General features: G+C 38.4%; 1 protein-coding gene across 1 annotated transcript; it reads left to right on the forward strand.

Moving 5' to 3' along the window:
* Nucleotides 4,931–22,630, forward strand: LOC109826438 (protein transport protein SEC23-like). The gene is given in 15 exon segments (XM_020393470.1): nt 4,931–4,959; nt 5,597–5,682; nt 9,846–10,369; nt 10,372–10,704; nt 10,786–10,959; nt 11,041–11,202; nt 12,816–12,958; nt 15,068–15,143; nt 15,265–15,437; nt 15,526–15,607; nt 16,528–16,605; nt 17,002–17,163; nt 17,239–17,502; nt 20,173–20,277; nt 22,177–22,630. Coding segments are annotated over 15 exon segments (2,538 nt in total). The 3' UTR covers nt 22,324–22,630.

Raw genomic sequence — 22,630 nt, forward strand, 5'->3', positions numbered from 1 at the left:
AACCGGGAGAAGAAGGCTCAGGAAGGATTTCTCCTTCTTCTTCTGGTTCCACTGCAATAGTAAAATAATAAATAAGTTTCTATATTTGAAGACAAAAAAATAAGAGAGACAAGAATGAGATTTTACCTCCCTCATCGGCCGGAATATCCTGAGTAAACTCCTCTTCGAATAATAGAGAAAGTTTACGTTGTCGATGGGCCGTCTTCTTAATCTTCTTCGATACACGGGTATCTCGAGGAACTTCAGAACTCTCGTGACAAAATTTAGTGCGCAGTTCAGACCCTTGAACAGGGCAGGATTAAGCCTTGGAAGAAGCAGGAGATCTGGACCTCTTTCTGCCAACAAGTGGGGTGACATTTTCCTCTTCTTCTTCTTCTTCTTCTTCAAAGGCAGGCCATCTGACGGTCATTTTATTGGAAGACGATAAGGGGATATTCTTCTCCCTCATCTGAATACCCTTAGAAGGAGCACCGGGTGATTGGGGTGAAGAAGCTTGACGAGTTCTGTGAGCCACGGGAGAAAGAGAAATGTCAGCCCCTGCTGCGCCTATGGGTTCGTCCTCCTCACTGGATGTTTCGAAATCATCACTCTCTTTGGAATCAGCTGCTTGTTTTCCTTTGCGGGAAGATGTAGCAGGTTCCTTCCCTTTCCTGGAAGGTATGGCTCTTTGAACTACGGCTTCCGCTTCTAGCTCAGAAATCTTTTTCTTCGTGACGGGCGTGTTGGCAGCTAAAATCCATCGACGGTAGAGAAAAGTTAAATGAAGATCAGGCTCAGCGACGGGCAAACTAAATTGAGATTCGGTACAGCCAGCAACATTCCAGAACTAGGCTCGTACTCCATCGATAAGGCCTCCACAGGTTATCAACCATTTATTGGGATTCCCGACGTATAATTGATCGTAGCCGAATTGTCGCGCAAATCGGCAAGGAAAATAAGGCTCGATCCTGCATAGGTTCCTCGACCGGAAAACATTATAACCTGGTCGAATGTTCATAAGCCAATGGAAACTACCCATGTCGAGAGAAGTCCTGTTGGTCCCAGGCATTTCCTCATTAATGAGCGTGTCATTATATGCACCAGAAAATCGAGGGAAACATCTATAAAATTCCCAGCACTTAGCATTCTTAAACTGCCTCACCCTGTCAGGCCATTGTCGAGAGGGATTCAGCCATTTACATCCTTCCAAAAGCTGCAGCAAAGGAATTTCTGGATCAGACACGTCAGGTGCTGACATCATGTCCGTTCGATGAAGGACCAGCCACGCCATTAAGTATGTGTATGGCAATTCAACGCTCGACAAGGGAATCTTAGTTGAAGGCTCAACATCCACTTTTGTAAAGGTGTTAGCCAGGTTACGCAAACCGTTGTGGATGTCAGCAATCATGGCGGAGAGTAAAGATAACCTACCTCCGATGGCTAGTTGCATGGCGGGAAAGAGAACCTCAAGAGGAAGCGCCTCAGAAGACTGATGCGGCACTACACATTTCTTTAGCCAGATAGCCGGAAAGGAGGGTCTCATGCCTCATTCTCTTTGTGGATTACCACAAGAAAGTACTGAATTTTGTGCCTCTAAGAAAGCCACCTTGGGATGACTCGGTTCTATAAGACTGAGCATTAATCTTTGTGATTAGCTTATTAACATCAGAAGGGGTCAGAATAGGTGATTCGCAGACAGATTCACCGATCGGGCTTTTGAGATTCTGGAATAAGTAATCGGCGAACTGCTTTAGACTGACTCGAGCTGCCTTCTTACTCTTTACCTCGATCCTGGCTATCGCTGTCTGGTAATAACAAGTTAATTCCCAGAGAATGTCATAAGCAGGAGAGCCAGCCTTCTTCATCTTCATAAGTTGACGATTGTTAGGAAGATATTCTTAATAAGGAGTATTCCCCAATGGCAATCCAGATACTTTCATCATTTCGTGGAGCGGAAGCCCTAACTCCCCATACTTGGTAAAAAATGTATTGGTATCTGGATTATAAGACTCGAACAATACGAGAAAATGATCTACACTTATCGGGAGACCATGCATGCTGGCTCGGATTGGAGCGTATAATACCAAATTCGCTAACTCCTAACCCCAACGATTGAGTACATAGTTGGTCATCCTAGACCACCATTTGTCTTGAAGAGAATGAACCCATCCATAGCATCTGAATTTCGGAAGGGGAAATTCTCTGCCGATCCGAGCAAGCCTATTCTTTACCGTGTTGGCATTTATCATCAGTTCATTCTGAGGCCCACTATCTGGTCCAAGTATCCCGGGATGAAGACCATGAATAGTGTATCGACCACTGGAGCCAGGAGCACTAATATCCCTACCAATGAACCCGCAGTGGACGCGTTCATGATTATCTGTCAAGTGCCACGACATTTTCCTCGAAACGGCCAAATTCCTTAATTTCAGAATGGAATACTGTCGAGGGAATGGGGGAAGGAATAGAAAATCACCTTCGTGTTCATTCAACCAAATTTCGGGACCACGGCAAAGATTATCCGGATCTTCAATCGAATCCCCGAACAAATAATCAGGCTTCTTTAACGGTTCGGTGGAATCTCGAATGGGAGTTAGGGGTGAGTCGGTCAGCAAAGCACGCAGAGTGCGACGACTTCCTTCACGAATCAATCCAAGAACGCTATTGTCACAACCCTCACTAAACTGACGGGCCTCTCTAACCAGAAAATCATCGTTGAAGGAGGCATGAAGAATACCACTCTGGCCTGGGTCTTCTCTATCAGAAAAGACCACAGAAGAAAAGGGAACTGCAGAGAAAAGTTGGAAAACAGTTGAATAAAAGAGGCTAACAGAGCAAAACCCCTGCCCTAAGTAGCCGCGGTGGTATTCACTGCCGCGCGTTACCGCGGCAGTGTATGCTGTCGCGCTCAGCCGCGGCAATACGTGTTGCCACGGTAACTGAACAGCAACTCCAGACTTCAAAGAGCCATGAGTTTGAGCCAAATTCATGTTTTGGCTGTGGTACATGTCTTGATTAAACAAGATATGTATTTTGCAGCGTCAATCCCCTCGAAGGAGGATGTCAACTCTTCCCGGATGCCTCTCAAAGGCGACAAACGAGGTCACATACACAAAGCTATCAATTCTGGACAGAGAAAAGTTAAAAAAATGTACCCCCGAATGACGTAGCAGCTGCCTCTGTCTCCTCAGATGCTGTAGCCGCAAATTTGCCTTTGGGAACCCTAGATCTCTTAGGAGACATGGTGAAATCAACCTAAAAGACAAGAAAAGTTAGGGTTTTATATGAAACCTCAAGCAAAGATCAAAATAAAACCCTAGAATACGACATAGGGGTGCGGTTTTACCAGGGGTTGGATGAAATCAAATTTTGATCGAAGGAAAGGCTCAGAATCAAGGAGAACTCAAAACCCTAGATCTTGTTCGAGCAAGAAATAACCCAAATATGAAGAGGTGGAGAGGGGAAAAGCCAGAAAAGTCCTTTTATAGTGGTATTTGAAGAGATTTCGAACTCAGAGAAGCGGGGAAGAATGACCCGAAAAGGCCCAAATCGGTCTTATAAACCCGACTGGCCGAAGCGCTGCGAGGCACTCGACACTGTCACGCTCGAGCACGGCAGTCTACGCTGGCGTGCTCAAGTGCGGCAGTAGAGGCTGGCGTGGCAGTTAACACACCATAGTCCACTCTGACGCGCAGAAACACTGTGCATACACAATAATTCCTTGGGTATTTGAACACATACATCTCCCGTGGAACGTGGGGGTGGACCTCCGCGTTTTAGAGTTGGAACCTAGGGGTGGACCTCCGCATTTTAGCATTGGAACGAGGGGATGGACCTCCGCGTTTTAGAATTAGAATGTGAGGATGACCTTCGTGTTTTAGCATTAGAATGCAGAGATGACTGTAGGCGTCAAAAAATGCTTACAGACATCCAAATACCACCCAAGGCATAGAGAAGACGATAAACGCCATTCTCTTAATCAGAGAGAATCATTCAAAGGAAGTGAGACAACATGTACACACCAACAGACAGCACATGGTGCCGCGGCTAAGGCGCGGCAGTCCATGGTGCCGCGGCTAAGGCGCGGCAGCCTATGGTGCCGCGGCTATTATAGGGGGGTGCTGCGGCGGTTACAAGGCAGTTATACGATGATTTTTTGAAGCCCACATGGCGGCATATCAGAAATAGAACGTGTGCTGATGTGGACAAGCAGTTAAACCACGAAAAAGGTGGTTAAAGGTCGTAGGAGAACAGTTTCAGGCACGATAAAACGTGGTGGTAACCGCTCCTTTGGCCGCGGCAGTCCATACTGTCGCGCCAATAGCCGCGGCAGCATGGACTGGCGCGGCCAAAGAACAGTCGTTTGGTCAGTTATCTCGCCCCCGTTTCTACTGTTATGCATTCCTACCCCTATAAATACCTCCCCAAACACGAAATAAAGGACAGAGAGAGTAGATTGGAGCATAAAGACTTGGGCTTTCGATAATCTTGAGGAAGAGAGAGAGAATTTTCACCTTTCATAAAGATTGGAGCATAAAGACTTGGGCTTTCGATAATCTTGAGGAAGAGAGAGAGAATTTTCACCTTTCATAAACAACGTTTGGTGATTCCTAGATTGAGGAAGAGAGAGAGAATTTTCACCTTTCATAAACAACGTTTGGTGATTCCTAGAGATCTAAGCTCAAACTTGATCTTTGAAAGAGTGAATATCTTACATCGATAAGATATTCGTTGATTTTCATTCTTACTTTGATAAACGAAGGAATGATCTTTAAACCCCCTCACGATCTGTGAATCGGTGGTCCACGAGCCAAAGCACTCCCGACACAGGCAAAGTTCCACAAAAGCAGAAGTTGATAAACAATTTCTGTGTTATTTTCTCAAGAGTTGTATTTTTGCTTATTTTCATTGTAATTTTCTGTAAACAACTGAAGTTTTAATAGAATCGACAATGGAAACGACTTTCGCTGAAAACAATTGGTATGAGCAAGAAGACCGAGGTGGAGTTTGGCACTTCTATCCATCATTCGAGGGGTCTTCTGAGGGGTGTTCATTCAGGCATTCGGGGGCCTTCCAAGAGAGCATCATTAGGAGGTAATAGGTATGTAGTTTCCGCAGTTGAGGATTGCTCTAGGCATTGGTAGGTTACAACCAAGTCTCGTTGGTGTGAAGTCCTAGAAGCCAGCAACAGATGGAGGAAGTGTGTTGGTAGAAAGGTAACCCGACGTTCTTATTATGGTAGGGATTCTTTCTTGCAATTGTGCTGAGCTCACGTCAATAGGAGACACTTCATTGGTGTGGAAACTTTGAGGCGACGTGATGAGATGACAGATTTGGGGAGTTGTTCCTTTCTGTAGGAGGATAGACATTTGATGTCGAGCATTGGCATTGGTTTTGGAGCTTCGACATATTTGGGTCATCTCAGTTATAGGTTTCCGACTGCTGCATGTAGAGATATGGGATCTGGTGGAGCTGCTTCAGATTTTGGGTTGTGTCAGATGTTTGGTTACCCAGCACTTGGTCACATCGTGGATGTGAGATTTGATCCGATAACATATTTAGGATTCAGAGGCGTGTTTGATTATCAGGTATTGGCTTTTGACTTTATTCTGAGCAGGTATGTCACGTTTGACTCTCGGCAGGTGAAGAGTGATGATCAGATCTTTGGGATATCACAGCGGGTGGAGAGTGATGCTACTCCACGTTGGGTGGAAACTCTAGATCATACTGTATCATTTAGGATTCTAGCTGATGTGACACAGATTGGGAATCATGTTGATTTGGATGCAGATGATAGGTTAATTGATTCGAGTACAGCTGATAGATATAGTCTGGATATGGCCATTGGTTCATTTCAGGTGGAGATGTTTGGATTATTTCAGTTTGGCGCCATTTGAGGTGCTATCAGCCGTAGACTTGATCGTGATGTTGGACAAGGGTTGCGAACTCTTCTAGTGGATTGAGGCCTTTGGAGGCCGTTTTGATGAACTACGTGAAGGCTTGATTCCTTGGGCAAGAGGATATGTAGGCAGTCATTTATAATGCAGTCGGTTTGGTGAGTTGATATCGATATTTGGAGTTTGTTCGCATTCTCGTTTGGGTTCTCGACTTGTTGTGGATTGAGTCCGTTGTCGTAGATTTGTTCCACTTCGTACTGGACGCAACAAATGAGACGTTTGGTTGGTATTGGTGTCGGCTCAGTTTTGGGGAAACTTTGCCGAGGTGAAGAATTGTTGGATAGCGGATTCCTAATCTATTTTGGTAACATGAGGTTGTTAGGATTCCTAATCTATTTTGGTAATATGAGGTTATTAGGATTCCTAATCTATTTTGGTAATAGGTTATTAGACTTCCTAATTTGATTTAGTTTTTGGTTTAGAATTCCTAGTATGTTTATGATTTTAGTATTTCTATATATATGGAATAATTGGAAGAGAGAATAGGAGAAAAAAAAATTGGGGATATTTGGAGCACAGAAAAGATGTATTTTCTGAGCTATTTGTTTTGGGTTTGTTTGGAGAGATTAAGAGCTTGTTGGTGAGATTAGTTTGTTCATTTGAGTGATTTGTAATATCAGTTTGTATTCTTTCTCTATTAGTGAAAACCCATCCCCTTCTTGCCCCGTGGACATAGGCAACTTGCCGAACCACGTAAATCTCTTGTGTTATTTGGTGATTGTGCTTGTTTATTTGGTTGTGATCTCTCTTTGGATTGTGTGATTCGACCGCTTCCGCGCCGCGCACAACATGTCGATGGCTCAAATGATTAGACCGTTTCAATATGTCTCTTATAGTCTTAGGTTCGATTCCGGCTTGGTTATAAAAAAAAAGCAGGCCAAAATGTGCCAAAGAAAAACATCCATTTGCCAAATTGGCTCTTAGGGGGGGTTATTTATTGGTGTAATTTGGGGATAATGTGATAATTTTTAGAACATCACTTTTTGGTGTTATTCATTGGGGTAATTGGAATTGGAGTCAATTTTGTGGTGTTATTGGTTTGTTTGGATAATTGGGGGACAAATACTCCACTTTCCCCTAAATTACACCAACTATATAAAGATCCCCTCCATCCCTTCCTCATAATTATCCCAAATTTACCCCATCCTTCATATTGGAACAATGTTGTTCCACTTTGAAGGCAATTAGGATAATTTTAAAATATTTTTTTATTACTTAACTAATACACGCTAATTATATTATAAATATATGATATGATATATAAAATATAAAATATAAAATATATTAATATTTTAATAACATAATTTAATAACATATATTAATAATATTATATAATAGTAATTATAGTATAACGTATTTACTATAATATTATATAATATTTTAATAACATAATATATTAATAATATTATGTAATATATTATTATATAATATTAATTAGTAATTATAGTATAACGTATTTATTATAATATCATATAATATTTAATAACATATATTAAAATTTTAATAACATATATTAATAATATTATATAATAACATATATTAACATTTTAATAACATATATTATATTATACTAACATATATTAATAATATTATATAATAACATATATTAAATATGTTATATTATATTTTAATTTTAATATAAAATTTTAAAAATATTACATTGAATAAAGTAAAATATTATAATATTTTATATTATATCCTATGATACTATATTATAATATATTAAATTAAATAATATATTATTAAAATATTATATTAAATATATTATTCATATATTATATTAATTATTATATAATGTAGCATACTAATATAATGTTAATTAGTAATTATTGTATAACATATTATATTTTTGTATAAATAAAATAATGTATTATATTAAATATTATATTATTAAAATATTATATTAAATATATTAATATTATATTATATTAATTATTATATATAGTATAGCATGCTAATATAATATAATACAATACAATATAATAATTAATAATAGTAATTTGTAAGTATAGTACAATATATTATATTTTAAAATAAAATAAAATAATATTTTAATAAGGTGCCACATCATCAATTATACCACATGAATTGTCAAATCAAATGATGAAATTATCCTATTATCACACTTTATCCCACTTTACCCCACTCAAAATATCCCAAAGGGGTAAAATTGTTCCGTTGGAACACTTTTCCCCCTTGGCCCTAATTTATCCCAACCAATAACCCCCCTTAGTGCTAACTATAAGTAAACCTCTAGAGTCCGCCCCTTAACCCCCTAAAGTATAGACTAAGGGTCTGTTCGGTTATTTCCTAAAAAACCAAAAAGGGCCTGTTCGTTTGCCTTAAAAAAATGGGAAATCAAAGAAATAGAAAACTATTTCTAAGAAAAATGGGTTTTTGAATTGTTTGGTTGGCTAAAAAAAAGGAAATCAAAGAAATGGAGATGAGATGAGATGAGTTGTCACATTATTATTGGATGATGTGAGTGATTTTTTAAGAAAACTAGTTTTGATGTTGTTCGGTTGGCGAAAAAAATAAGGAAATGAATTATAAGAAACCTATTTCCTGTAGTTTTCTTGTTTTCTTTTGTTCGGTTCATTCTTAAAAATAAGAAATGAAATGAGATGAGATGAGATGTCATTGTATTATTGGTTGATGTGAAGAAAGATTAAGAAATGTGTTTTCACAACTTTTTGGGATGAAATGGAAGAAATGAAATGTTAATGAGATGAGGTGAATTGTTATAATATTTTATTCAATGATGTGAGTGATTTGAAATGATGAAAAGAGATGAGTTGAGTGATGTTTGGATGAAAATAATATTTTATTAGATGTGATGGATGAGTTGTTAGATGAAAATAATATTTTATTAGATGTGATGGATGAGTTGTTAGATGAAAATAATATTTTATTAGATGATGTGGATAAGTTGTTGGATGGAAATAATATTTTATTGAATGTTGTGGCTGAGTTTTAGGGATGGAAATGGAATAAATAGTACTTTTTGAGATTTTCACCTTTTTCATTTCCATTTCTTGATTAAAATATTATTTTCATCCACAACATCACCCAACTCATCTCATCTCATATTTAAAAATCACTCACATCACCCAATAAGATTGTGACAACTCATCTCATCTCATTAATATTTCATTTCTTTGTTTTCTTCTCAAAAAGCTAGGAAAACAATTTCCTTAAGTGTGTGTCACATCATCCAATAATATAATGACAACTCATCTCATCCCATCTATTTTCTTATTTTTAAGAAATAACCAAACAAAAGAAAACAACCTATTACAAGAAATATGTTTCTTATAATTCATTTCCTTATTTTTTTCGCCAACCAAGAAATCTCAAAACAAGTTTTCTTAAAAAAACACTCACATCATCCTATAATAAGATGACAACTCATCTCATCTTATCCTCATTTCTTTGATTTCCTTCTTTTTTAGCAAACCAAACACTACCAAAACAATTCTTCTTAGAAATAGTTTTCTATTTCTTTGATTTCCCATTTTTTTAAGGCAAACGAACATACCCTAAGTGAATATCATAAGAATTATAATGCTTAACAATTAGAAATTGAGAGCAGAGACGTCGTGGGCCCAGGGGTGAGTAACACAAATACTGCGGTGCCTAACAATCACAAACCTGAACTTTAGAAAGCCCAATTCCATTAGAGCCCAAATCCACCGTAGAGCAGGCGCTACCCAATCTTCTCCGAGATTCAGTCCGGCGGCCCCGAAGGTTAACTTCCTCCCTAAATCATTCAACCCCCTTGGACCTCTACAAAAACATGTCCTCATGACCTCATTGGTAACATCACCTCGGTGACCGCACCTCACCAAAAGCTCGAGTCGGCCCGAAGATTCAAATAAAAGATCCAGGGGTAAAAAATAACCTAAAAAGAAAAACCTCCATTTTTTCTTCTCTCTCTTCGTCTCTGCTTCTCCCCTTCGATCCCCAATCCATGGCGGAGACTACCACCGCGGCGCGCCCCGTCCCGCCACCGCCGCATCCCCGACGGGCCCGACGGCGTCCGCAATGACGTGGAACCCCGATCTAAGGTTGAGGCTTCGAAATGCGTGGTTCCTATCGCCGCCTCGATCGCCCCGATCCGATCCAGTCCCGATCTCGTCACCCTCCCCTACGCCCCTCTCCGATGCAAGCCCCCGTGCTCCGCCGTCCTCAACCCTTACTGCAGCGTCGATTTCAACGCCAAGATCTGGATCTGCCCTCTCTGCTTCTCCCGAAACCAGTTCCCCCATCATTACGCCGGGATCTCGGAGTCCAATGTCCCCGGAGAGCTCTACAATCAGTGCTCCACCGTCGAGTATGCCCTCGATTCGTCGGCCGTGGGCCCCGCTCTGCCGCCGGTGTTTCTTTTTGTCCTCGATACGTGTCTCATCGAGGAGGAGCTCGAATTTGCGAAGTCGGCGATGCGGCGGGCGAGTTGGCAATGCGGTGGGCGATTGGATTGCTGCCCGAGAATGCCCTAGTTGGGTTGATTACTTATGGGACGCAGGTGCATTTGCATGAGTTGGGCTTTGCCGATATTTCCAAGCTGTATGTGTTTAGGGGGACTAAGGAGATCTCGAAAGATGAGATCTTGGAACAGTTGGGACTGTCGTTGGCGGGGAGAGGGCTTGTGAAAGGCGGTGTGCAGCCAAATGGGATGCCGATGGTGCAGCAGCAGAATGTGATGGGGTCTTCGTCGGTGAATCGGTTTCTGTTGCCGGCTTCAGATTGCGAGTACACGCTCAGTGCTGTAAGATTTCTTTTGAGAAGGAAACGATTTGGGTCTTGAGATTGTATGTTTGTTTATTGTTGTTGGTTTTTTTGTGTGCAGTTGTTGGATGAGATGCAGACGGATCAATGGCCTGTGGAGGCTGGGCACCGGGCTCTGCGATGCACGGGTGTCGCTCTGAGTGTTGCTGCTGGACTGCTGGGTGCTTGCTTGCCGGGCACTGGGGCTAGAATCATAGCCTTGGTTGGTGGGCCGTGTACTGAGGGCCCGGGGATGGTTAGTATATCTAATGTTTCTCTTTCACTGAATTGGATCGAACAATAACACTTCGTAACTTATTAGACCTATTATGTGTAGATTGTGTCTAAAGATCTCTCAGAACCCGTCCGCTCACATAAAGATCTTGATAAAGACGCAACTCCGCATTTTCACAAAGCCGTGAAGTTTTATGATAACCTTGCCAAACAGCTGGTTAGCCAGGGTCATGTTTTGGATGTTTTTGCATCTGCACTCGATCAGGTATAGGTCATTTCTTTGCATTTTTGTTAATTATGCGTGTTTTATTATGAGATAATCTTATGATTTTTAACTAGCACTATGCAATATAAGATTTACTAATTTACTATAGCATCCCGTTTCATGTATCGGAAACAATTGCAGATTCGTGTGGCAATCTTTATCTCCATTCATCTATGAACTATTTTCATAGTGTAGGAGAGCTTCATGGTATTACACTTTGGCCTGTAGTTATTTTGTGTTAACTATATGGTAGGATCCTCTTACTTTGTGAATTGTGATTTGGGGCTCTAGTTGCTTTCTACCATTTGCCCGTACATGCAAATGGCAGCAATTAGATTCATCATGGTTGATCACAAGCTCTTTATTTTGATCCAAAGTTATGCTCTCTATCAGTCTCATTGCCACCAGATATGTGTGAAATTTTTTAGAATCATTTTTTCTAACAAGTGTATCCTATGAAAGTGCTTTCCTAGAAATCCATTAACATTACCAAGTCTAGAAAGATTAAGCCTAGATGCATGGAAGCCAGACTATAGTATTACGCTACAAGAGAAGAACATAATACACTCTCTCAATTTGAGCTCTCTTTCTCTCTTGCTCTCTGAATTTGTCAATCTCTCCAACTCTCTTAAAACTCTCCTAAATATTTTTAATTTTATGTTTTTTTATAAAATCTGCGCCCATTGACAGATATTACACTATATGTATAGAAACGGTCAAACTAGCTTTGACAAAACAACCTCACCTAGTGTTTTGAAAACGGATTTGGAGAAAAACACCATGGTGTTGTGTTTTCATAGAAAAAAAAAACACCATGGTATCCAAACACACCCTTAACTTTTGCCCGCTCATCTTTCTCTTTTTTTTTATTTCATCACCACTTAAGGATGGTTTTGACTTGAATTAATATTATACTATATGTATAGAAAGGGTCAAACTAGCTTTGGCAAAACAAACTCACTATGGTGTTTTGAAAATGGTTTTGGAGAAAAACACTATGGTGTTGTGTTTTTGTAGAAAAGCACCACAAAAAAAAAAAATCACCACAGTGTTGTGTTTTCGTAGAAAAACACCACAAAAAAATCACCATGGTATCCAGACACATCCTTAACTTTTGCCTGTTCGTCTTTCTCTGTTTTGTTATTTCATCATCACTTAAGGATGGTTTTGACTTTTGGGTCTCCTCTATTACTTTGTTAACTGCTCAGCTTTGCAGTTACTTTGGAGCTGAACTGCGAGCAAAATTACATCATAAAAGTAGCCAATTTTAAGTTATCCTATAGAGACTTTAGTGTAAATGTCAGAATTTCGAGATACCAATAACTGGTAAAGAAAGAAGCTGGAGTTCTAGAGAAGAGTTATGTCATTTGGTCATTAAGTTTCCAAGCTCGAAGGATGACTGCATTAATTATCGTTTTAAATGCTGGTAACAAGAATTTGCATTCTGCAGATTTTTTACATTTTTGTAAACAGAAACACCATTTTGTCCACAAAACTGTATTTTGGTTTTGCCTTTCCTAGTAATTCATTTTCGATTGTGCATGCCTTTCTTTTGTTATATTTGACCAATAGCTTAACTGATAAACTCTTCACTTGATTGTAACCTCATCCAGGTTGGGGTTGCAGAGATGAAAGTTGTTGTTGAAAGGACAGGTGGTCTTGTTGTTCTAGCAGAGAGTTTTGGTCATCCGGTTTTCAAAGAATCTTTCAAGCGAATATTTGAGGATAGTGAAAAGTCTCTTGGCCTTTCATTCAAGTAAGTATTCATTGCTTTCTTGGGGATATGCTATGTTACCCGGGTACTTCTACAATGAAGCCGTACCCGTACCGGACACGTACCCGACACTTTCCCGTACCCAAACTTCATGGACACTTCTTGAATATATGCATGAATTTATTACAACATGTACTCAATTATATGATATATGTTAATTTAAAACACTTGTCAAAGACTTCCTGGACGTAAAGCTTACACTTCACATCCGTCATTTGAAACTAATGAGATACGGGTCAGATTCGTTTCAGTCCATACCCAAGTTTAAAACTATATAGTTAATGGATCGTTTAGATGTCTAGTAAAAAAAATGAGTAGTTTATAATTCACGATAATCAATATGATAAAAGAAACTCAAAAATGTGATCGGAATTTTAATTCTAATGACACATGAAGGGGAAAATTTTTATCTTATGTACAGTATTAATTCAATATATATATGTAGTCGTGTCCCCGTACCCTACATTTTACAGTTTTGCCGTGTCCCGTACCCGCACCCGCACCCGTACCAGTACCTGTACCCGTTTCCATGCAACTTAGGGGATATGTCAAGTATGCCCCCTATATTTTGGCAAGTTGATTGGTCCTTATTTTTTGTACATGGAGATGTAATTCATATCAGACAACGTAAATTTCAACCTTTGCTTTAATAAAGTTGTGGTCAGAAATTTAAGTTGTATTTAGTTATTAGCTCCTGATAAAGCTGACATTTTGAGTAGAGAATCTTCATACTTGCCAATATCCATTTGTCTTTCTAGTTTAGCATATGTTTACATTTCGATACAAATTTCTTTGAGTTGAGTTGCCTTCAGTACACCATCTCTGTTGCCTGTTGCTTTTCATCAAGTCATCTAAAATTCCTGTTTATTGTGGCCAATTCCTAACCTTGAAATATTTATCCACCTCTACTATCTTTGATGAGGTTACCTTGTGATCCTTACAATCATAATACAATCTAGGATGAAGCTGTCAATTTCGCACTCCAGTGGTATTTGTTATCTACATTAACCTTCTTACCAAGTCTTAATCCTGATTGGATCACTTAATCCATCGACAATCTGTTAACAAATTGACTGAATGTGGGTATGGTTAAAAGTCATAAAACTATTACTGAACCAGATGCATCCTGCAGTTATAGTATGTCGTTGACTCTGCTCCTATTTTAGCAGTAATTGAATTTGTTCTTCCCAGTTGTTTTATAGCCTTTGACTATCTGTTTTTGGTCTCACGAATTAATCCATATATTTAAAAGAAAATAAATATTGAATGGCCATGTGTAACAATATGTTTGCTGTGGGCAAATACTGCTATTTCTTCCTAACTGCTGGGTAGCAGGCATACTTCATTTGCATTTGGAACCATGAAATCCTTTGGTATTCTTGTTAGGTAAACACTGCAATATTTGGATACTTTTTTACTGTTGGGTCAGGGATGCAGCTTATCCATAATCCTTTTTTTCTGGACCATACCTTCTTTTAACTGTGATGTACTTCTTCCCCCAGCTCGCATTTTATTCTTATAGCTCTCTTGTCATTTTTCATTGTTCACTTTTTCTTGCGCAACACAGTACAATTAAGCCCACCTTCAGTTCACATGATATAGAAGACGTTGAAGTCATATAGCTGTCTGGGTAAAATTCATCTGATAGAAATGCCATCATCAACACCTTCCTAGATCACTGCCATTAACACCATATCATATTTTTGCCTGAAAGAGATAACATGTCTAACCACTTGGAGCATTTTGCTTTTATCATCATAAGGAAGTTCACTTCTCAATATGATAAGTTATATATACTAGATACACCCATTCTTTGTTTTAGTGTCTAAATGCTGCAAGGATTTGTTTATAATGAATATATATACACCTACTTCCATTTTCCGCAGCTTGAGTTCACCTCTGCATTTCCATCTATGGTTTGATAAAATAGAATTTGGTTGCAAGGATGTTTATGGTGCTGTAACAATGCGCACAGAAAACATCACATCTTCCTAGATTTCATTGGTCAAGTTTATTTCGTCTTCTCAGACTACTATTTTGATGTTTCATGACCAATAAGCCGTGTAATGCTCATGATGATTTTTGTTTCAGCGGTACACTTGAGATCAACTGTTCTAAGGACATCAAGATTCAGGGTATCATTGGTCCATGTACATCTTTGGAAAAGGTTCTCTCTCTGCAAAAACACTTTATTGTTGATTGATAAGATAAGACGAAAATCTTTTGCAGCTACTTCTTTCAATTATCTTAAAATTCATTTGAGTCAATGTGAGTTGTCATGCATGCAGAAAGGAGCTCTTTGTGCTGATACAGTGGTTGGGCAAGGAAATACCAGCCAGTGGAAAATGTGTGGACTAGATAGGCGTACTTGTTTGACGGTATTCTTTGATATATCACCCAGTGATAAATCAAATCAGCCGGGAATTCCAAATCAGCAGTTGTACATACAGTTTGTTACGAAGTATGTTATTTATTGGCATTTCTGGTTTTTTCTATTTATTTCTTGTGTAGTCATATTGCTTGTAACTACAGCATTCATTTCTTTGTAGTTACCAAAACTCTGAAGGTCAAATGAGGCTACGAGTTACAACTGTTATGAGAAAATGGGTTGATGACTCTTCTAACACGGAGGTTAGTTATAACTTTTCTTAACCTTCCTACGGTTTTGTTTTGTACCCTTCAAAATTTTTCGAAGTGTATTTTACCGTTTATAATGAAAAGCCCCAGCCACCCACTTCTTAGCACCTTTTCCGGTTCAGAATCTTGGATGCTGTTTGATGCTTAAATCATATTTTTGCTTTCACCCTTTCTGTTATAGGCATGATCAATAACATAATATTTTATTGTCGCTTCGTTCATGATGTATAAGCGAACGTAGTCTAGAGAACCCCTAAGTTCTACCCTTCTTTTCTAAGAAGCCTCCAACTTCTCTTTTTTGACAGTAAAAGCCCCTAAGTTTTACCCCTTTCTTTTAAGAAACCTCAACTTTCTTTTTTTGATAAGAATGCCCTCAAGTTTGCTCTTCTCTTCTAAGACGTTCCCAACTTTTTTTTGTGACAATGAAGCCCTTAAGTTTTACATGAAGAATTCAGGGGTTTTTAAATCCTAATTATTCATAGTCCTGAATTTGAATGAAGCGAGACAGGTCACTATACAGAAAGGCAGGTCAATAGTGTTTGACCAGACGTTCAGTGTGGGACTTGTCTATTTAAAGGAAGCATATGTTCCGAAGGCCGAAATGTGAGTGTTATCCATCCGGACAATGATGAGTTTGCCGAATTTGCTCTCACACAACACAAGATGTATTTCTTAGGAAAATATTTCCGCATATCTTGATGTTCCTAACTGCCCGCCGGCAACTTAGCTAGCACCACAATGGCAGCTTTATTTGGGAATAGGTGCTTTTTTCCTAGGGCTGCTGGACATTTAACCTTCATATTCCATAAGCTTGTAGTCAAGTAATAGACATTATGTTGTCCATATGTATTCACCATTATACTTCACATTTATGGTTTCGCTCTGTTGATAATGAAAATTCATTCCAAATGCAGGAATTGGTGGACGGGTTTGACCAAGAGACTGCAGCTGTTGTACTAGCAAGATATATCTCCTTGAAAATGGAAATGGAGGTAGACTCTGGTCACTTTGATGGATAGATTGTAGCTTTCTTGTTGCTTGCTTTTGTTAAATCACTATACTTCTTTGTAGATTATTGCTCCGGGGTTATGCTTTATTTTTCTGAGATTAAAATATAATTCAATAATTCACACTATGGTTTCGTGAGAAAAGTAGTCAACACTTTCTACTGCTCCATGTTCTTTCATATACACCAAACCCTGTTATATTTGGTAACCATGAGACACTGGCACAAACTTAAAAACTACTTAATTTTCTGTAGGTAACATTTCCGTTTCCTTTTGCACTGAAGAATTGTTTCATTAGGATTTCATTTTTCATGATTTCATAAGCATATTTTGTTTCAGTCATCTTATAATTATAAAACTGTTTTCTGTTTTTTTTATCAGGAAGAGTTTGATGCAACGCGGTGGTTGGATAGGTCACTCATTCGTCTATGTTCACGGTTTGGTGATTATAGAAAAGACGATCCTTCTTCTTTTGTAATTAACCCAAATTTTTCACTATTCCCACAGTTCATGTTTAATCTGCGGCGGTCGCAATTTGTACAGGTGATTTGCAACATTATTTTCAAATCTGAAGTATGCACATTTTTCACTAGTTTGTAACATGCTTTACTACTGTAGGTTTTCAACAACAGTCCCGATGAAACTGCTTATTTCCGTATGTTGTTGAACCGGGAAAGCATTACCAATTCTGCTGGCATGATTCAGCCTTCACTGCTTGCCTATTCTTTTAATGGACCGCCAACTCCTGCGCTATTGGATGTAGCATCTATTGCTGCAGATCGGATACTCTTGCTTGATGCATATTTTAGTGTTGTTGTTTTTCATGGTATGACAATTGCTCAGTGGCGTAATTTGGGTTACCATAATCAGCCTGAACATCAGGTAACTTTGTGGCAAGCATTGTTAACAATTTAGCTTATTTAGCTGCTCTTTATCAGCAATCTCTATCTCTATGCAACTTGCCATGTCATTTGACACATGCGACATGAATTTCCTTTGCAAATTCATGTTTAAGTTCTTGATAATGCTAGCTGTTGTTGTTTCTTGCTTTTAGCTGAAGTGTAATAACAAGAACAATAAAGCCTTCATCCTGAATTTCAGGGTGGACTAAAGAAATCGTTTTCGCCATTAACCTCTATCAACATTCATCTCTTTGGTTAATAAAATGCTCTAATAACTGCTCTTTAGGGTTAATTTCATAGATATTGGACTATGTTGCAGTAGAGGACTCATAACTTAATAGCATTAGCCACATATTTTTTGTGAGTAGTGAGTTTTCGTTGATTAGGATGATTAGTATGACTTCTGGAGAGAGTAAACCAATTATCTATATCTTCATGTTTTTTTCTGGCCCTTTGCTTGCCAGAAGCCTCCAATGATTTACCCAGAACTAAGTATTATCTCATTATTATTAGCATCATAACCTTTTTTCTTTATCATGGTGGTTGTGGATCACACACTAAAGTTGTGTAAGCTCCACAAAAAGAATTGGTCATATATTTAGAACCACAAATGTTTTTAGCCTCAAATGGCAACTGGGTTCGGGCCGAGGTGGTCAGGTTTCTCAGCAGCGAGAGTGATCACCTCAGTGATTGTGGGTGGGCTTTTAACAATGAAGACAACGAGGGTCCTAAGTGACATCAGGGTGGTTGACGATGATGGGTTTACTGCAAACAATCAGGAATGACATATGGTGGCAATGGTTATGGCCTCAAGTTACATGAACAGCACCAGCAGTCACCGGCAATGTGGCTATATGGTTATCTGACAATGACAAAAATAGAGTGGATTGCTGGTAGCAGCAGAAAGGCTTTCCATAGTAATGTGATTGTTTTACTGTGATGGATGGCATAGAATGAGCCTTATTGCCTCCAGCTGGGATCTATTGACCCCTCGCAGCAGAAATGGTTACAGGCCGAGGGTTAGATGTGAGGGTGCCATCATTTCTATGAGTGCCTTCACTTTGGAGGTTTCTCAGGCCGAACAGTGGGATTCCTTGGTTGCAGCTTGCCTTGACAATGTCTGCTGTTATTAATCTTAGAGGCCAGAGTCTTAGCGGAGGAATTGCCTGGCGTTGTTGATCTTCGAGGTCAAATCTTAACATCAGTGACCATTCCCGGCGGTACCAGGCTAGCAATGTTTGGGTGAGACAAATGTATTGCTGGGGGAAAGGAATGAGGCTGAAATGAAACTAGCGTGGCCTCCGAAATTTTTGGATGCAAGTATGCAACTATGCAAGAAAGAGAACTTGAGATGGGGAACTTCTCTCTTCTCTATTACAATTTGGGATAGGGAGTTTTAGGATTTCATCCAAGCATTGTAAATTCTAGTCCTCTAAACACTGTTCATTAATGTGATTTTCGAATGCCTTGAGGCTAGCACAATATGTCTGAGTTCAAGCTTTGATTGTCTCTAAAAGTTTCACAACCAATTTTATTTCACATTGTGCCAATTTGACAGATAAATCTTCCTACAAAAATGTCAATTGGTCCTTATGGAAGTATAGATAAATGCAGTTGATGTTTTTTAGTGTTTGAAGGGACATCTACCTGTGGTCACAGATATTTGAATTAATAATGAGAATATTCGTGAAGGTTTTGACACATTTTATATCATCTAGGTGAATTATTGGGTTCTCACATATTATCTATATGTTAATTTAGGAGAAAATTGAAATTAACTTATCCAAGTATGCAACTATGCAAGAAAGAGAACTTGATATGGGGAACTTCTCTCTTCTCTATTACAATTTGGGATAGGGAGTTTTAGGATTTCATCCAAGCATTGTAAATTCTAGTCCTCTAAACACTGTTCATTAATGTGATTTTCAAATGCCTTGAGGCTAGCACAATATGTCTGAGTTCAAGCTTTGATTGTCTCTAAAAGTTTCACAACCAATTTCATTTCAGATTGTGCCAATTTGACGGATAAATCTTCCTACAAAAATGTCAATTGGTTCTTATGGAAGTACAGATAAATGCAGTTGATGTTTTTTTAGTGTTTGAAGGGACATCTACCTGTGGTCACAGATATTTGAATTAATAATGAAAATATTCGTGACGGTTTTGACACATTTTATATCATCTAGGTGAATGATTGGGTTCTCACATATTATCTATATGTTAATTTAGGAGAAAATTGAAATTAACTTATCCAAGCTGTTTGGTTATCTGACAGTGGGCATCTTTCCTCTTAGCTTATCGTGATTCCTGAATTCTGTTGATTCTTGTCCCTCTTTCAAATCATTTGAGATATTGTGTGAGAATAGAATCTGCAATATGTGAGCATCCAGCGGCTAACTTGGACGGCCCCATAGTCATGGTTTTGATGGTTTTCAACATTTCTTGGTTGGGAAGAGGTCTATCATTCTTAAGCTTAAGCTGGGGGCAACAACGAAAACCTGCCAAGCTCTTCAGCAGAAGAACTATTGCCCACATGCTTGCATTAGACTCTCTTTTTCTATTTCGATAATTTCATTTGCATCAATCTTTATGTTGAATTAGACGTAGCTGTGGTGATTTATGCATCTCATTATATCTATTTTGTTTCCAGGCTTTTGCTCAGCTATTGCAAGCACCGCTAGATGAAGCACAAATGATCATCAAGGATCGTTTTCCAGTTCCCAGATTAGTTGTCTGTGATCAACATGGCTCTCAGGTACATAGATAATCTTGTTTCCCGAACCTTTTAATGAGACAGTGCCTTTTCAAATCTCTCAAAATGGAATCTGTTCCAAACATATAGTTTCTTACTTAGACAGGGTGCAAATATCTAAATTTCACCCTTTTAGATACTTTTTCAGACCCATCGACAGGGTGCAAATATCTAAATTTCACCCTTTTAGATACTTTTTCAGACCCATTGCTGATATTAAGTAGCAGTCAAAAATTTGTATCAATTTACATGATATTATGTATGGATCAGATATGTCATGGCCAATTCCTCAAAAGATTCTTCCTTTATCCCTATCCCCTATGTACAACATTTGACCCAGTAGAGAACCTTTTCATGTGTATGAATCAAAATTATTACATTCCAATTCCTTCCTGATGCCTCCCAAGGAGAGCACCGAATTGGATCCGAAATTGACGATTAATGTGATATCCTTGCGGTTATGCACTCTTTGAAGAGGAATCCACCTTCTGAAAGATTTATGGTTATAAACCACCAAGGAATGTGAATGGCATTGCCCCATCTGGGGATAAATTCAGCTCTTATTGAGAGAACTTATTTTTGTCATGGAGTCAATTTTAATCTCTATAAGGTGCTATTTGCAATCTATAGATAATTTATGGGATATTCTGTTGGATATACTCAATTTAGGGGTGCTAAAATAATTTGTTGTATACAGGATGACTTACTTGAGAAGCCATCAGCTATCAGATGATAGATCTAGCTGTAGCCTGTAGTAATTGAGCGTTAGGATCTCATAGAAATGTCTTGCTGTGACCTTCTGGCTTTGAGAGAATATTGTGATCATGAGCAGACAGCTTCAATTACTGTTTCATGTTCTTATCCTTTAGAAAGTTGATGTTTTGTGAGTTGGATAGGATTCCCTGTCACTTAGGTATCTGATTATGGGTTGTGATTGGCTATTTTTAAGGATATTATTCTTTTATTTGAGCTTATGACGATGTTAATGAGTGATCTTAGTTTTGAGTGTTTTCCTCGTCTTCCTATTGTCCTTTTCTTTTTTATGTCTAGTCATGTTGTTTGTGTCTTTATCTTTGGTTAATGATGTAAAACCATTATTTTTGTTCTTGTTTTTAAAATAACTTGATAATGTCTTCTATGTTTTATGCATGATATCTTTAGGACAAACTTATTGAGCAAAAATCTATAGATATTTATAGATATTATGTAGATAACATAAGAATTATCTAATCATGCAGAACATAATATTTGTTGCTTCCCCAATTCGTCTTCGAGTATTCCTTAAGAAAATAATAAAATTGCATAATGTTGAGGTTTCTGAACCTTGTTTATATATATATATATATATATTATATATATATATAGCAAAACTTATGTTCAACTTAAGTGGATAGTAAAAAGTTGTCCACCAAAACTTTTTAGCCACTCATATGCCTAGATCCCTTGCATGATAGTGAAAATGTTTTTATATTAATAAATAAGTGCCTAGGAAGTTTGGTGGGACATCAACTTAAGTTGATAAGAAGTCTTACTCTCTCTCTCTCTTATTATATAGAGATTAATGAGTATCCTTGTCATAGGAGGGGATTTCCTCCTGCGACCGCCTATGCGGCACAATCCCCATCATTCATAAAGTAGGAGAAGGGGTGTGAGTTGGTGGGGATTTGTGCCTATTTTATGAGGATGGTGGGGATTGTGCCCACATAGGCGACAAGGAGAGAAAATGTCCTCCTATGACAAGGATACCCATTAATCTTAATATATATATATATATATATATATATATATATATATATATTATATATATATATATATATAATCATATATATAAGAACCCTAGTGCTGTTGACTTTTAGATTTTTGTAATTGTAGAGCACACTAAATTCTTGGTATAATCTGCAGGCGAGATTTCTATTGGTGAAGTTGAACCCATCGGCTAACTACAACTCAGCGCATGAGATGTCTCCAGGTGCAGATGTAATCTTCACAGATGATGTGAGCCTTCAAGTATTCTGCGAGCATCTCCGTAGGCTGGCCGTGCAATCGTGAGGAACGCATCAAAACTGTTAAAAATCTTCTTTTCTCCTTCTAAGTTTGTTTCTCCTTTTCTTTTACCTCAGCTTAGGTCGGAATGTTGATATTTTTAGGAGTTCTTAGAGTCTGTGTTGCCTCTCCTCGCTCTCCCCTTCACATATTTCTTGTACCAAACCAGTCAGTTCTATGACAAATAAGATTATACGATGTTAAGTTCTTTTTTGGATATCCTCAAATAGGCATTAGATCCATGTATTTGAATTTTTAGTTTAAATACCTCCTAGACTGGGAATTTAGAACGAAGTAATGTCCTTTTTCATTT

The sequence above is a fragment of the Asparagus officinalis genome, chromosome 10 (assembly GCF_001876935.1).
Source record: "Asparagus officinalis chromosome 10, Aspof.V1, whole genome shotgun sequence".
Classification (NCBI taxonomy): domain Eukaryota; kingdom Viridiplantae; phylum Streptophyta; class Magnoliopsida; order Asparagales; family Asparagaceae; genus Asparagus; species Asparagus officinalis.